Source organism: Rhododendron vialii, chromosome 2a (assembly GCF_030253575.1).
Source record: "Rhododendron vialii isolate Sample 1 chromosome 2a, ASM3025357v1".
NCBI lineage: Eukaryota > Viridiplantae > Streptophyta > Magnoliopsida > Ericales > Ericaceae > Rhododendron > Rhododendron vialii.
Window position 1 is genome coordinate 12,616,880 of NC_080558.1, and position 15,376 is coordinate 12,632,255.

Here is a 15,376-nt window from a genome sequence, read left to right on the forward strand (position 1 = left end):
AAATCAAAATTTATTAACTAGCAAATTGGAAAACAATGAAAATGATTTTTGAAATAATATCACGAAATTTTTATTTATTAAAAATTTGGGGATATTACAAAAAACATGATTTTTGTTTATTTTATGGATTATTGGATGGAATATAATAGTAGTTGCGTCGTACAAGACAAAGTAGTCGAGAGATATATAGCATCGATTATTCGAAAATGGGCATGGAGTTCAGCTTTCGAATGGTTATTAGGAAGAGAGAAACTTATTCAAGGTTATACGCAATCTCAGGCGTCTGTTTTGGCAATCAATGGTTTGGATATAAAAAAAACTCCTCCAGCGAATAGTTTTTTTTTTTTTTAAATTCGAACCGTTCAAAACATTTTTGAGCATGTGCAATTGAGCACCGTAAAATATATTCACGACTGCACCGTAAAAAAGTTTTTCTCCATTAGGAATGCACAAACCACATATACTTATTCGGCATCTCCAATTCAATACTTTAAATTGAAAATTAAAATAATGTTGTTAATTCAAACTGTGAAAATGAAGTAGGTCACGAGTCACACCATTCCAATCAATTCTTCGTTTCTATCTCTACTATTTTTTCCTCCAAGATTTATCTCCTAACTTCCCTTCAAGTCTTTCCCAATTTCCTCTCCAAATACTCACACCCACGCTTGAGCTTGGCTCGATTACTAAATGAGCCAAGTTGAGCAGAGCCTTCCCTTAAACTGCTCGTAGGTAGCTCGTTTCTTTTGCACTGTAGTTTCCAACCCTAACCTTATTCCAATTTTATTTCATTTCGAATGAAGAAAAGGGTTATAACGTTATGTCCCATGAGCAGACTGCTCAACGACGACCCGTGTCAAAAGGAAAGCATCTCCTCTCCTTCCATGTAAAGACGGGAAAGGAAAATCTATAATATAAATTGCTTTGTTTGGTTTTCATCTTTGAAAAAAGAATTTGATGTAATAAATAGTAACAGTGGATAGAAACAGATAGAAAAAATTATTGAGAAACGTGCAGAGAGAAAATAGGTTTCTTTTGAATTCTCTAGTTTAGCTGTAGATGGTCTACTTTTGACTAGATCGGGGAAGGAATGAATAGAGGCACGCGTAAGCTGACCCGAATACCAAGTCAAAATAAAAGAAAGTCAAATGCATTAGGGGAGAAAGATAAAAGATGGGGACCCTATAAAGAAGGCTCTTCACAAAGTGATTTCACTTTTATACTAAACGCAAGGGAGATGAGAAAAAGCAAGATGAGTTACCGATAAAATAAAATAAAATAAAATAAAAAAAGCACGATGAGTTGTCCCATTGTTGAATTTGAGTCCTTTTTGTGCTGGAAATGGAATCCTGCCTTTGCTGATATTGACAGCCTGGAGTTACCAAAGGGTAAGCTTGACTTGACATGGGCTTCCAAGCCCCAAGTCATGCCCCGTCCCAGAACAAAGGGGACGCATCCAAACCTACACAAATTTTGATGGAACGTGTACGTTACACATCGTCTGAATATGTCTCATCTATGCTGGTTATAAGGTCTCAATTTCCCTCTTTTTAACACCTCTGTTTTAAGGAGTAGCGAGGTTGAACTTTTCAACTTAGTATCAAAGCTTGGTTGGGCCTTTGTTTGGTGGTGACCGTTGTCCAGTTGCCATGTATTGTGGTCTAGGAGAGTATATTGGAAAGTGTCCCACATCACCTAAACATGCCCCATCTATGCTGATTATAATGCCCCACAAGTTTTAAGGAGTAGTGTTGATTGAGCTTTTTAACTAATAGGAAAAACAAGATTTTGTGAGTATAAAAAGGCTCATATATTCATATTCTTCTCCTTTATTTCTCATCCTCTTTTATCATTTCTCATATCTTTAGAGCAACTCCAGCCCTCGCTCTAATCCTGGGCCAACTTCAAAATTTGAGTAAAGACCCTCAAAATCAAATTTCTTTTTAAAAAACTTTAAACGAAATTTGAATAGAAGATGTGATTTCCGGTGCATAAGATTATAATGACTTCTTGTAGTATATGGAGACAACTGTAGAGGACAAGCTTAATTATCACCCCAGAAAATTAAGTGGGAGAGTTTGATTTACTTGAGGTTGGAACATATCAAGAACCATATGAGGGTATGTCATTTGAATCGGATGGAGCCGCCAAAGCATTCTATGATGGGCATGCCAGGCGAACAGGATTCTTAACTCGAATTGTATCATCCTGCAAGTCAGGGCGTGATGGATCAGTTATATCCCGTCGACTGGCATGTAACAAAGAAGCTTGGGGAATGGGTTGTGACAATATTTGTTAGGGAACATAATCGCCACTGAAAGTTCGTTCGCAAAACTGTCGTCCAAATCCAGTAATTAATTAAGTTCTGATGTTGCAGCTTTTAAAGTTCTTAGTTACATACTCTCCCTCTATTTCTTTCTAACTCGTTGGATCGATGTGTGTTTTGGTAAGCCCGCACACTTACATAGGCTTACAAAGGCGGAGGGCTCCATACACACGGCACTGTGTGTAAGTGTGTTTCTAGAGTACGTTTAGATCTTTTGGGATCTAGATCTTCTGCCCCATCTCCTTCCTTCTCTGTAATCTATTAGTTTGAGGTTATCAATGGTAGCAGAGGTAAGACCCAATAATTTAGGTTGCAACAGTTCAGGTCCCATGCAATCGAGGGGACACAAGAGGGGTGCAAAAGAAAATTTTATTAGGCAGCACAATTACGCGAAGTTCCAACATCTTCCGCCAACACACAATCACAGAACTATTGAGTATTTTCTAGTAGTTATTTCCACATTTCACATAGTAACATGTTCTTGTCATAATCTGCTCAATAATATAGACATACCGTAACGGCGTAACCAAAAATATAATACGGACACATGATATGTTGCCTTGGTACAATAACAAGTCTTGGTACAACAACAAACAAAAGACAACACCAAAAACAACAGTAGTCAAAATCATAGGGACCATTTAAGTGTCGGGCAGAGATACCCTTATTCATGTCACATAACAAAGGAAATGAAAATCAACAGCAACCGAAATGCATTTGTCAGGAATGTGAATAGTACTTTGAAATACTTGGACTTATTTATCGTCCTGAACTTGAGTTCCCTCCACTTCGTGTGTTGGCAATAACATACAAAAATCCAAACTCAACACATATCACTAACTCACCAAGTGTTAAATTGAAACTACTAGCTAGTAGGACATTACGAGATTCAGAACTTGAAGTACCGGTGTGAAACATTCGACAATGAGCAAACATGTGAGCAAAGAAAAGAACTAAAAAAAAAAGTGAAAAAGTTTGTCTCCCGAAATTACCAAAATAGATTAATCTAAAGATAGTTGTTGATAAATGTCTATACAACAGCAACACCACCGGTCATGGCGCGCTCTCCTATTTTTAACCTCCTTCAAACCGAACCTAGGGACGCTCAGCCATCAGCTACCCGCAACGCACACACCCAAGCTACACGTAACCCTCCAATATTCATAACTAGTTCCATGCATATTAATTTACCTAGCCACCTCACAAGTCAAAGACAAATCGGTTGGGGGTTTTGAGGGAGATTTTTTAAAGTAATGATCGAGTAGAAAGAGATAGATAGAGAAAATTTATTGAAAACCATATTTAGAGATTTTGCGAGCCCAAAAGAATATGGTCAACGACGATTATACAAGACAAAACTAATATATATACACACTTTCCTTTCCAATTTATTACCTTTTGGTTTTGTTCCATTTTAAGTTGTTATTTCAAGAGGGTAGATGATTAACCTGTAAATTATTGCATTTTTTGATTTCTTCTCTCTATCTTAACATGAGCTTTTTAAAGTGAGGCAGAGAGTGAGTATGTTATATTGGACGGGTAGAGCAGACAATTTATTTAAATTGGGACTGTATTTCGCTTGGATGTGCCTTCAGGCACGGGCATCAATCCACTAGTTGATCTATACGTTGTAGATGCCTCAAATTGTTTTTCTGTACTTCCTAAGCTGGGTCACATAGATTTGCTCACACCTGTGAGGTTTGTAGCTAGACTACCCTAACATCTGAGAGTAGTGAGCTCTCTCTAATATCTGGTCCGGTAACTTTTTACTTTTTTTAAATTTTTTTTTAATTTTCTGTTTAGCTTTTTATCATTTGTGTCGATAAGATAGATCAAATAAGTACATAAATGTGGCCCAAAGATGAAAAATGTTTATACGAGATGACACTAAAATCAACAAAATACCAGTCATTCTGATTTTTTTCGTCTTTAGTGAATTTTTTTCGATTTTGGTCATAATTATTTACTTTCTAGCCTCCTCTTGTTAAGACAAATGATTAATGCAGAAATATAACATAAATACAAAAATGATTCAGAATAGAAGAACAAATATACCAAAACAAAAATTTAAGAACGGGGCCAATTTTGACGAGATATGCAATAAATCAGAACTTGGAATCAAACTGGGACAAACCTTCAATTGTTGCGGTGTTCAAAAATCATTCAACTTCTCCACCCTCTAATGGTTCATAATTCAGCCTCTGGCTTTCCCTCGCATCTTGGTATTCCCGAGGAGTATACTGTTCAAATAACCCTCCTCCATCCTTCCGGAAGAACCTGACAGTGGGTATATGCTCAATAACCCAATACTCTTGGCCTTTGCCTGGTTGCATTCTGTCTAAGAACTCTGTTGGCATTAACCAAAAGAAAAGAGATTGGAGTTCTCTGAGGCTGAGGATACCGGAGGGTACCTCCTTCAATTGTGGGCAATCAACAATTTGAAGTTGCTTTGGAAACCCTCCGACGCTGAAATACAATTGTTCTCCATCATATGCGTTGCAGAAACAAAGTTCTGCCAAATTAGGTAATGCTTCAAGAGCTTTTATTGCATGAGCACCGGTCAACCCTGAAAAATATAGAGTTAGGGAAACTAGATTATCGATTTTCGATATCCAGTCTGGCAACGTTTCTAAACGTCCACGCAATTAGAGATCCCGAAGAGATTCGGGGGGAGAAGAAAGAGAATGCAAATCCAGTATCTCGTTGCCGTTTACAGCCCAAACCCTCAAAGCCTGAAGGTGCTTCATCTTCTGGATGGCGGTACAGAGAGCGTTCCCTCGTTCTCTTTTCAGGGACCAAATACCCAATTTCCTCAATTGCCTCAAATTCTCAAGCTCTTTGATAAAATCATCGTTTGCCTCCAAGCCCCGCAATGTCTACAACTCTTCTAAATGCCCAATCCCTCCTTGTATCTTCAGTGCTCTTCCGATAAGATGCCGCAACTTACGGAGTCTACTCAAGATCCCAATTCGAATCACATCCACATGTGAGTATGCCAAATTCAAAGTTTGTAGGTTGTGTAGATTTCCAATGGATTTTGGGATTATCTTCACTCTTGTGCGCTTGATGCTTAGATATCGCAAATGAAGAAGATTTCCCACGTCTTCATGAAGCTCATCAAGAGGAGCATCTTAAAGATCTAGTACTTTCAAAAGCTTCAAATTCCTAGCTAGAGTACCCAATAACTGCTCCTTTGGAATCTCCCCAACAGAGAAAAGAAAAATGGAACGGATTCTGGATTTGGTACTATTCATGGTTTCCAAATCCTTATTCGTTATATTTCGCATATGCATTGACCATCGGCGAGTTTCATCATTCAAACTTGGATCTGCTTCTCTCAAAACATGGCAAAAACTCAACTCCTCACATTTTGCAAGGATGATTTCGTGGATTACGTCATGGACTTGACATCTTTTAATCGTTCCATCAAAATTTCTCCACGAAACTTGAACCAAGCTTTTGTGAACAAGCTCAGTCAAGTGTTCTTCTGCGACTTCTTCCAACGTTTTTCCTTTTTGTCCTTCGATGAACCCCTCAGCTATCCAAAGTCGAATTAGTCGTTCACGAGTGATTTGATAGTCCTCGGGTATTATGCTAAAGTACAAGAAACATGGTTTGAGGTAGTAAGGTAGATCATGGTAACTAAGGAGCACAATTTTTGTGATGTTTGTAAGATGGGGATTCCTTTCTAACTCGGATCCAAGGCTATTATAGAATCTTTGCCATTCAGAAACAACTTTACTTTTAGTGGACAACAAAGCTCCAATCGTCACAATAGCAAGTGGTAATCCCTCACACTTTCTAACAATGGCATGGGATACTTTCTCCAACTCGGGAGGACAACTACTACCGGATTCTCGTTCGAATGTTTTCATGCAAAAGAGCTTCCAAGTTTCCTCCTCAACTAAGGGTGCCAGCTTACAGACTTGATCCGATGAGGATCCCTTGCAAAAAGAAGCAACATTTGCGCTACGTGTAGTGACAATTATTTGACTTCCTTTTTTGTTTTTCGGTAAAGCAATATTTACAATTCTCCAAAAGTCTGCACTCCACACGTCATCGAACACGATTAAATACCTCTTCTTAAGTAAATATTCTCTCAGAATATGAATGAGAGAATTTGGGTCCATCGTGTCGATTCCGTCAGGTGCACACTCCTTTCTTGTCTCACATAGCAGCTTCATCATTCTTCTAAAGATGTCCTCCATCTTGTATGATTGGGAGACTGATGCCCAAGCTTGGCAATCAAAGTGTTTAATCACTTTCTGGTTGTCGAAAATTGTCTTGGCAAGAGTGGTCTTGCCACATCCTCCCATACCTACTAGTGAAGTGACCGTTCGGTTTGACTCTCCGATTATCAGCCTGTGGATCAGTTCCTCCCGGGTGGACTCAATGCCCACAACTTCATCTTCCTCAATGAAAAGAGATGCCACACGAGGGTCATCATATACTTTCTCTTCTATTTTACTGGTTGACCCATGTTCCAAGGAACTAAAACCATACCTCTCAGCCCTTTCCTTGATCTCACGGATAGTCTATTTGATAACTTGAATTTGAGAGGCGATATCATGTTGTGGCCTTAGTTTAGTGATTGAGCGAGCGAGTTTGCGAAGGAAACCGATGAAACCACTCCGTTTCTTGTTTTCTGCCAGGTGAAGTACGTATTCGTCCAAGACGTCCTCAATCTGGAAAACCAATCCCCTTGCCTGTTTCACCCAATTTTTTGCCCTTTCGTTTTCCAATTTTGGACTTGATTCTGCATCTTTTAGGAATGACCTTATGCTTTCCAATTCAGCCTTAATACTGGCAACTTCTGTGTGGATATTCCACAACAATTTCACTTCACCTGACAACAACGGCACCAAAGTACTGTTGATAGCAGAACTTACTGCAACTAGTGCCATTACATCTATTTTCCTGCTTAACACAACAAAAATGATTAGTTTCATAGTTTATATACTTTCTTGGCTGATATTGTGTGGATTTTCATACACACACATGCATGAAGAATTAATCAAGCAAAAACACAAACAGAAAAAACGTAATTTCCAATTGGATAATTGGGTACTTTCACAGCTCACACCAGTCTCGTCATATTCAGCGAAGCGATAAACCCAAGCAGAATCAAGTTACACAAGCCTAACAATAGTAATCCTATATTACTGATTGAATAAAAGTACAGCTTACCTTAAAGATTGTGCTGGAAGATCAGTAGGGGAACTGACAAAAATTGTGGTTGGAACTACTATTCACTCATGTTAAATGATAGATGTAATATTTGTCTCTACGAATTAAAAAATAATAATTTTAAACAAGAAAAAGTCCATGAACAGTTTAACTCCTAATTATTTGGATAAATGGTCTTGGTCTGATATTCACAAAAATCAATGGCGAATAACATATAGAACCGGACCATGCAAAACACAATCCAACAACTGGATCGATGTCCGCATTTTCCCAAAATAACGGCGTCCGTATGAGAAGCCGACTGTTTGTATCAAGTCAGGACCTCTTACGGTTAGGACCGTCAGGACCTCCCCTTTTTCGATCGAATTTCGATGATCCGAGCCGCTCAATATATTCAGAACGTGATTTTAAGGGTATTCGCGAGAAATCAACAAAAAAAATAACCGGGAAAGGCTTCATCCGAACAGTTTTTTATTAACGGTTCAATAAAAAACTACTCAAATCAAGCCCTTCCCAGTCATTTTTTTGCCGATTTCTCGGGTTATCCTTAAAATCACATTCTAAACACATTGAGCAGCTCGGATTATCAAAATTCGATTGGGAAAGGGGAGTCCGCATTTTAAGAGGTTCTCATTTGAAACATATATATATATATAAATCCGTTTGAATCGGTACGAAAATCTTATTTTTTTGATTTTTTTTTGAAGGGTTGTAATTAATTTTTGTTTCTAGGGTTCTCATAATCAAATATCTGCTCTTTATTTGGGACCTTGTAGAGCATATCTATATAATAAAACAGAGCTGTGTTTGAATCCAAAAGACAACCAACGCTCCAAATTTATCTCTTCCTCCTGCATAAATCTCTATCCTCCATTCTACAAAATGGCATGTCCGTAAATTGATTTTTTTTGACCATTTTCTAATCACACATTCCCCTTCTATTTTCTATTTTGGAAGAGAATTGGGGAGTAAACGTAGGGGGTGTTCCAGATAACCTTCCTTTTTTAAAACTTCTTTTTTTTCAATTTTCAAACTCAAATATAATGAAAATGAAAAATATTTTTTTTGATTTTTCTTGCACCGTATAAAAGATCTCAATAAAATCTATCAAACAAGATCCATATTGGTAGAAAAATTATTTGCGTATACAGATAATTTTTGGGCTTGAAATTATCTTCCTTTTTCTAAAACCTTCCTTTTGTTTAGTTCGAACACCACCGTAATTGCTTAATTAATGGCAAAAGCTAATTGGCCAAGACAATTGCTTAATTACAGTAGATTTTTGTTAAATCTTTCAACGAATTCTTTTAGCTATTAAATCTTTGATTTGGTGGGTAAATATTTCATCCCTTGAATCCGTATATTTTGGACCATTAGATTGGTACATATTTTTTAAACGGAATTAGTTTTGAATTCGTATATATGGGTAGTATAGCCAGCGACATATTTGAAAAGAATTAATAAAATGAAACCTAAAATACTCCTTCCGATTAAAAAGAAAACATTTGGCCCTTCTAATTAAAATTCAATTTGTATGTATCTCCAAACATTTGAAATCCCATGATTTATGGGATCGATTATAAACTGAAAAGGAGAATACGTACATATATGGAATTGATTTAGTCTATTTTAAATCCATAGATCGATAATTGAAAAGGAATCCATAGGTAATTGATTTAGCCTTTTTAAAAGGAGAATTACGTATATATCACTTGGGATATAGACAAAACTGTATATAAGGAGTCATTTCTGCCTCCTATTTAGGCATTAGGTAAAATATATAAGAAGTCCACAACCTAAAAGGAATATACCTTCTATTTAGGAATGTGTGAGTGATTGGTTCCCTGTGATTTCCTTATCACATAAGATTTAAATTTTAGAAGATTTAAACTTATCACTACGTTTTAGAAGTCCCCGTTTCTTAGAAGACCAACCTACTGTGTGCAATTGATACCTTCTATTTAGAAATCCACATTTTTTGGGTTTGTTTGTCACATGCATAGATTTTCCATGTCCTCCAACTTCTGAACGACCATTACCTATAGTGAGGTAAGTTCGATTTTTTTTAGTACTCACTAAAGTTCGATTTCTTTCTTGAACGATTTTTAATCATATTGGGTTTCTTTTGCCAAAAACAACTTCCTGAACGACCATTACCGATAGTGATATAAGTTTGATTTTTTCAGTTCTCATGCAAGTTTGATTTTTTTCATGGACGAGTTTTATTCATATTGGGTTTCTTTTGCCGTAAATTAGGAGTTTCTTGACTAATTTTTTTTAGTTTTATTGCAAGGGATTCAAACATCAAAGGATTTTTTTCATTTCTCATGCAAGTTCAATTTTCATATTGGGTTTCTTTTGCCGAAAATTGGAAGGAAAACTATGAGTGTGCGAGATTTTTTTTTTTTTTGACAACCTTGCATGGGTCTTTTGCGTTAATCCTAACTTTGTTGTTTATTCTACCATCTTCTTACTTTCTTTTGTTGTTTATTCTACCATCTTCTTACTTTCTATTATTTTACTACAGGAAATATCACAAGAAATATATTTAGAGAATTCTTGCGTTGAGCTTAAATTCGAGGTACTGCAAAAAAAATTTGGATTGCTATCCTTTTTCATGTAGAGCACTCACAATGATTTTGTTGTTAAACTTATAAACGTTTTAATTAAGTTCATGGCCAATTTTATTTGTCGTTTGGAACATGCATGTTGACTCCTTCATCATTCTTTACAAAATCGATAAGGGAGGACTGGGTTTGAATCCAAAAGACAACCAACGGACCAGAATGTCCCCTCTATAAATCTAGACTGTTGGTTGTTCAAGGGTTATCATCATCACATTTTGGTAACCAGCTAATCAAAAAAAAAAAGGATCCCTAAGATTGATTCCCTGTGATTCAGGGATTTAATTTTTTACCACATTTAAAAGGATGCATGAGATTGATTCCCTGTGATTCAGGGATTTAATTTTTTATCATATTTACCAAATATTGACATTTAAACTTCTATTGATTATCACATAAATTGGAAAATAATGCTTACAGCCACATTTCCGGGTAAGAATGGATCCCTGTGATTCAGGGAATTAATGCCGAAAATTAGGGTGGTTTTTAAACGTTTTTATTTTTTACAGTAAAATCAAACGTTTGCTACTTCAAACCTTTCATTTTTTCTTTTTCTTTTTGACATAGGAAAAGAAAGAGTGCAAAACTAATTAACGCCCTATTCTTTTTTTTTTTTAACAGCAACACCCTATTCTTTTTTCTCTTGATAGTTGTCAAAACAACATTTTTTTGCAAAATTAACAAATGGAGTAATTGTAAACCTTTTTTCTCATTTTTTTTTAAACTTCGTTTCATTAGAACATGTGTTGTTATTTACACTCTTTTAAACATTACCATATATGCATCGATGAAAATATTATGATGTTAACCAAACACATCGCAAACTGGAGTTTTGTGTTTCTTTTTTTTTTGTCACTCATTTAATATTATGGGAGTCTATATATATCTTTAAAATGCTTTCTGTTGTTATTCCCATGATAACTTTTGACTATTACTCTCTTTCAAATTTCAGATAACTTCTTGGGACTTAACTAATCATGGACAATCTAAGCATCTATGGCCATGTGAGTTGAACCGTTTCATTTTATACCTTGGTCGTAATAATCAAATTAATTGTTTCCTATGCATTCGGTGAATTCTTCAATTCTTATGCAGCTCGACGGTAACTTGCAGAAAATGTAAGAACTATTTACTCAATTGCATTGCTTAATCTGATTTTATATATTTGATTCATATTTGCTTTGTTTTATTTTTTCAGTACAAAGGTTACGTGTCTTCGAGAAAAAAATGTAATTGTGGTGATTCATGATGAGCAAGAAGTTAATCGTATTTTTATGCATGGGGTATGCCTACCAATGCCATTATTACTTTACTCCCTTTATACTGTAAGGGGTCAACGAATTGATAAAAGGGATGTGGTGTCATACAATACATACCTTTCGAGAAAATATAATTCTCATATCAATGTAGAAGTTTGTCCTGGAATAAAATCTGTTAAGTATATTCACAAGTACATCTACAAAGGTCGTGATCGTACCATGATGGTGTTGAGAGACGAATAAACAAGATATAGAATTAAGGTAACTATTATTAGTCATCATTTTACTTTTACAAGAAGAAATTCTTGCTCATTAATTTTTTTTTTAGGCTGTTATTCATGTTCCTAATTGTGCTTTTTGGATGAAGTAGATATGCGTTGGTACAAAAACTCTTGGGAGGCAGATGGAGAGACAAATTTCAAGACAATAAGATCTATGTTGAACACCTTTTTTTTCCCCTACGTAGTGTATCAGATTTGACACTGTATAAATTTTTAGATTTTTTATGCATGTTAAAATTGGATTCTATGAATGCAACATGGTATTGGTTTTGAGTTTTGTGGTTTGGATTAATATAGTTCAGTGTGTATCCTATCAATGCAATTAACTCAGTATATGTGATTAGGATTATCATTGGTAGTGATGTACACACGGGTAGAGGCTTAAAAAATAAAACTTTTTGTTGCGGAGTGCTGCAGGCATAGGTAATTAGCATATTAAAGTTTTGCAACAACAAAAATATACCGTATTTTACTTTGTTCCTACCCATTTTTTTCAACATGTCATCCATTTGCTCATTGCTCGACCCGTAGCTTTAGTTGTTTTCAAAATGTGTTGCGCCGTGCCTTCAGGCACGGGCATTCGCTAGTACTTAAATATGAGAGCCCTAGAGACAAATTAATTATAACCCTTTAGAATAAAATGGTTAGAAAAATAAGATCTTCGCATTAGTTCAAAATGATTGAAAATTATAGCACTTAATTTTTTAATCATATTTTTAATATATAAAAAGTCTAAAAAAAATTAAGTGCTTCAATTTTCAATCCGTTTGTTGCTTTCTGATCATATTATTCCAAAGGGTCATAATTAATATTGGCCTCTAGGGCTCTCATAATCAAGTATCTCCTTTGTAGGATCCCGGCCAAATAAAGAGCAGATAAACAAAAATTAATTATAATTCTTAGAATAATTTGATTAGAAAAATAAAATTTTCGCACCAATTCAAACGAATTAAAATTTTTTTGGGACTGCACCTAGGCTACAGTCCAAGCCAACCTTGGTGCAGTTCCGTCCTCAGTCAAACAAGAAGCCCTAATCAAGGGGTCACAGCAGTACATGAAATCTCTAACTGAAAGAGGCTCATTGACCTTAAGGTGAAAATAGAAAAGAAAGACATGTATGCAGGGTAATGAAGTAAGTAAAGCTATAACAAGACTGTACACGACAGAAAGAAATAGCAGAGAAAGGGAAGATGAATCGATCAATTACCTATATTATGAGAGATTTTTCCAGAGAAACGAGAAACCCAATTCCCAAGTGTAAAATCTGAAACAGCCAATGAAGTATGTGATGAGATATTTGGGTCTGTGGATTCCTTTTGAGTCAACAATCAATTCCACTTTAGTCAGGATATGATGTGTAAATGAGAAGATATATTCTAAATAATTGGAGCTTTTGCACACAATTTCTACATTTTAGGTTAATGATAATGAAAAGTAATGCTTGCAGGGTTCTACAGTGATGTGCACATGATCAGGAGAATAAAGATCACTCGTATTATATAAATTTCTCTGTTATTATATTGTCCATATTGAAAGAAGGGAGGATATGTTCCTTGGGCTATGCTTTTAAAAAAAATGAAATAACTTTAGATCTGTTTGGTAAAATTGTCAGTTTTTTTATTTTTTATAATGAGTTTTTTAACTTAGGCTCTGTTTGGTAAAGTTATCAGTTTTTTTGTTTTTTCGTCTATGAAAAACAAGAAATTAGTTTATGTTCATTTATTAAAAAATAAAAACAAAAAACATGTTTGGTGACGATAATAGTTTTTGTTTATTTATTTTTTGAGCTGCCGAAAGTGTTTTCAAAACAAATGAATACGAAATTTTTGTGTTTCTTGAATTTCTGAAACTAGTGGAATTGATTATGTATTTTGTGAATAAAAACAGTAACACAAACATATTTATTGTGTCTGTTTCAAAAAATATCGAAAATAAAAACAAAAATCTGGAAATAATTTTTTTTCCAAACAGAGCCTTAAAAATGATTCGAATTTCATATTCTGCCAAAATACCACTAGAACGGTGTAGTATGATTGCTTCTTTTTTTTTTTGACACTGAAGCAAGGCAATTTTTTTTTAAATTAATGAACGATTCGAATCATTTGGGTGAAATCCAAAAATAGGCTCTGCACGACGATTTGGTCGATACTTTGTCAACAGTAACTGGTTCAACTCCACCCATTAGAATACAGAAAGTTTGTCCACACAGAAATTACATGCACAGATTGTGTACAGATTCTTTTGTGAAATCCATCACGAATCACACAAACGATTCGAGCCATTCATTGAATGTAAAACACTTTTTCAAAAGTCCTCGTAAAAAAACAGCTTAATCCGAAGTACTGTGGTGAAACATATCGACGATGAACGAACATATAATGAATTAAAAGACCTAAAAGTACGTGTGGAAAAGTTTATTAAATAAATTGGCTTGCTATGTCATGACTCGTAATGTCATTAATTAAGATTAAAATAAATTGACTCGCTATGTCGTTATTAAATAAATTGACTCGTTATGTGGCTAATATAGGGTAAAAAGAGCTACATGTCCATGCACTTATTCAAGCGTGGGTTAAAAAGCTTAAAAAACTTTAAAAAAATTCAAGCTTGTTTTATTTATGTGAGTCGTGACAAAGTGCATGGACATGTAGCTCATTGGTGATCTGCCAAGTTTATACCGCAGTTGCTTATATGTGTGCGACCAATGGCGGAGAGAGCTAAGGATCAATGGGGATCTTGTGTACTGGCTCCACCTGTTTTTTTTTTTTTTGGAACCATCTTTAGGTAGGGATTGATAAATGAGCCAAGCAGGTAATTGATCAAGTTTAGTTTGATAACTTAACGAGTTTCAAAATTATGTTCGAGCTAAGATTATTTTTTAGACAAGCCGATCTCAACAAGCTTTAATCTTGCCACACAAGCAGATCTTAAGTAACTTGAATTTTTTGTACATAATAAGCCGAATGAGTGGAGTAGAAGCTTGTTCAAGCTTGACTTAGGGTAGGGTAGCAATTCAAGACATGATGTTTGCAGCCTTTTTCATTGTTGTGTCAATCATGTTCTTGCATTTGACAAGGGCCTCCTTAAGTTTCTCCGACAAGTACGTTGTCAAAGAAGTTCCTTGTTTGGTTTAGACAAATTTCGATCCATTCGGATAAAGTTTGGAAGAATTCAGTGGCTCTGGATATTACCCAAGTACATGCTTCTTTGATTGTGTTGAAAGCAGATTTGATCCACTGGGAAATCAGGGATATGAGCCAAGAAAATCCTTTTTCCAGGTTATCGAAAGCACTGCCTACAATATTTCCCATTCGGGCTAGCTCGGGGGTTGATATGAGGTGATTGTTCCTGGTATATCTTTGGCCTTTGTATTGAAGAAAAGAGAGAGAGAGAGAGAGAGAGAGAGAGAGAGTGAGAGAGAGTTAAGGACTGTGAAACGGTGAATTCATTAGTCACGAGCTAGATTCATAGAGTCAACAATTTAATTTCATTGGTTCTAATCCTAGACTCTGCCCCGATTTCTAAGTAGTAAATTGTAGTATTGAGAAACTGAAAAGGTGAAAAACCTATGGGTAAACACATTACATTGATGAGCCTTTCCTGATACTTCGATGTATAGAACCTGAGTGTCCCTTCGATCGGCATCCATATTTACAGATCCAGATCACCAATGAGTCAAATTTTACCAAAAACTAAGTT

At 35.5% G+C, this 15,376-nt stretch overlaps 2 protein-coding genes across 2 annotated transcripts; one reads left to right on the top strand and one right to left on the bottom strand.

Annotated features, from left to right (window-relative positions):
- Window positions 1-4,777: 4,777 nt before the first annotated feature.
- On the bottom strand, window positions 4,778-12,924 carry LOC131316212 (disease resistance protein RPM1-like). The gene is made up of 2 exons (XM_058345522.1): window positions 12,885-12,924; window positions 4,778-7,243 (listed from the first exon to the last, which is right to left on the bottom strand). Exon 2 carries the CDS (start codon window positions 6,640-6,642, stop codon window positions 5,458-5,460), a length of 1,185 nt encoding a protein of 394 aa, XP_058201505.1. The 5' UTR covers window positions 6,643-7,243; window positions 12,885-12,924; the 3' UTR covers window positions 4,778-5,457.
- Window positions 10,995-11,871, top strand: LOC131316222 (uncharacterized). Its single transcript, XM_058345531.1, has 3 exons — window positions 10,995-11,141; window positions 11,233-11,255; window positions 11,336-11,871. Exons 1-3 carry the CDS (start codon window positions 11,115-11,117, stop codon window positions 11,637-11,639), a joined length of 354 nt encoding a protein of 117 aa, XP_058201514.1. The 5' UTR covers window positions 10,995-11,114; the 3' UTR covers window positions 11,640-11,871.
- Window positions 12,925-15,376: the final 2,452 nt, after the last annotated feature.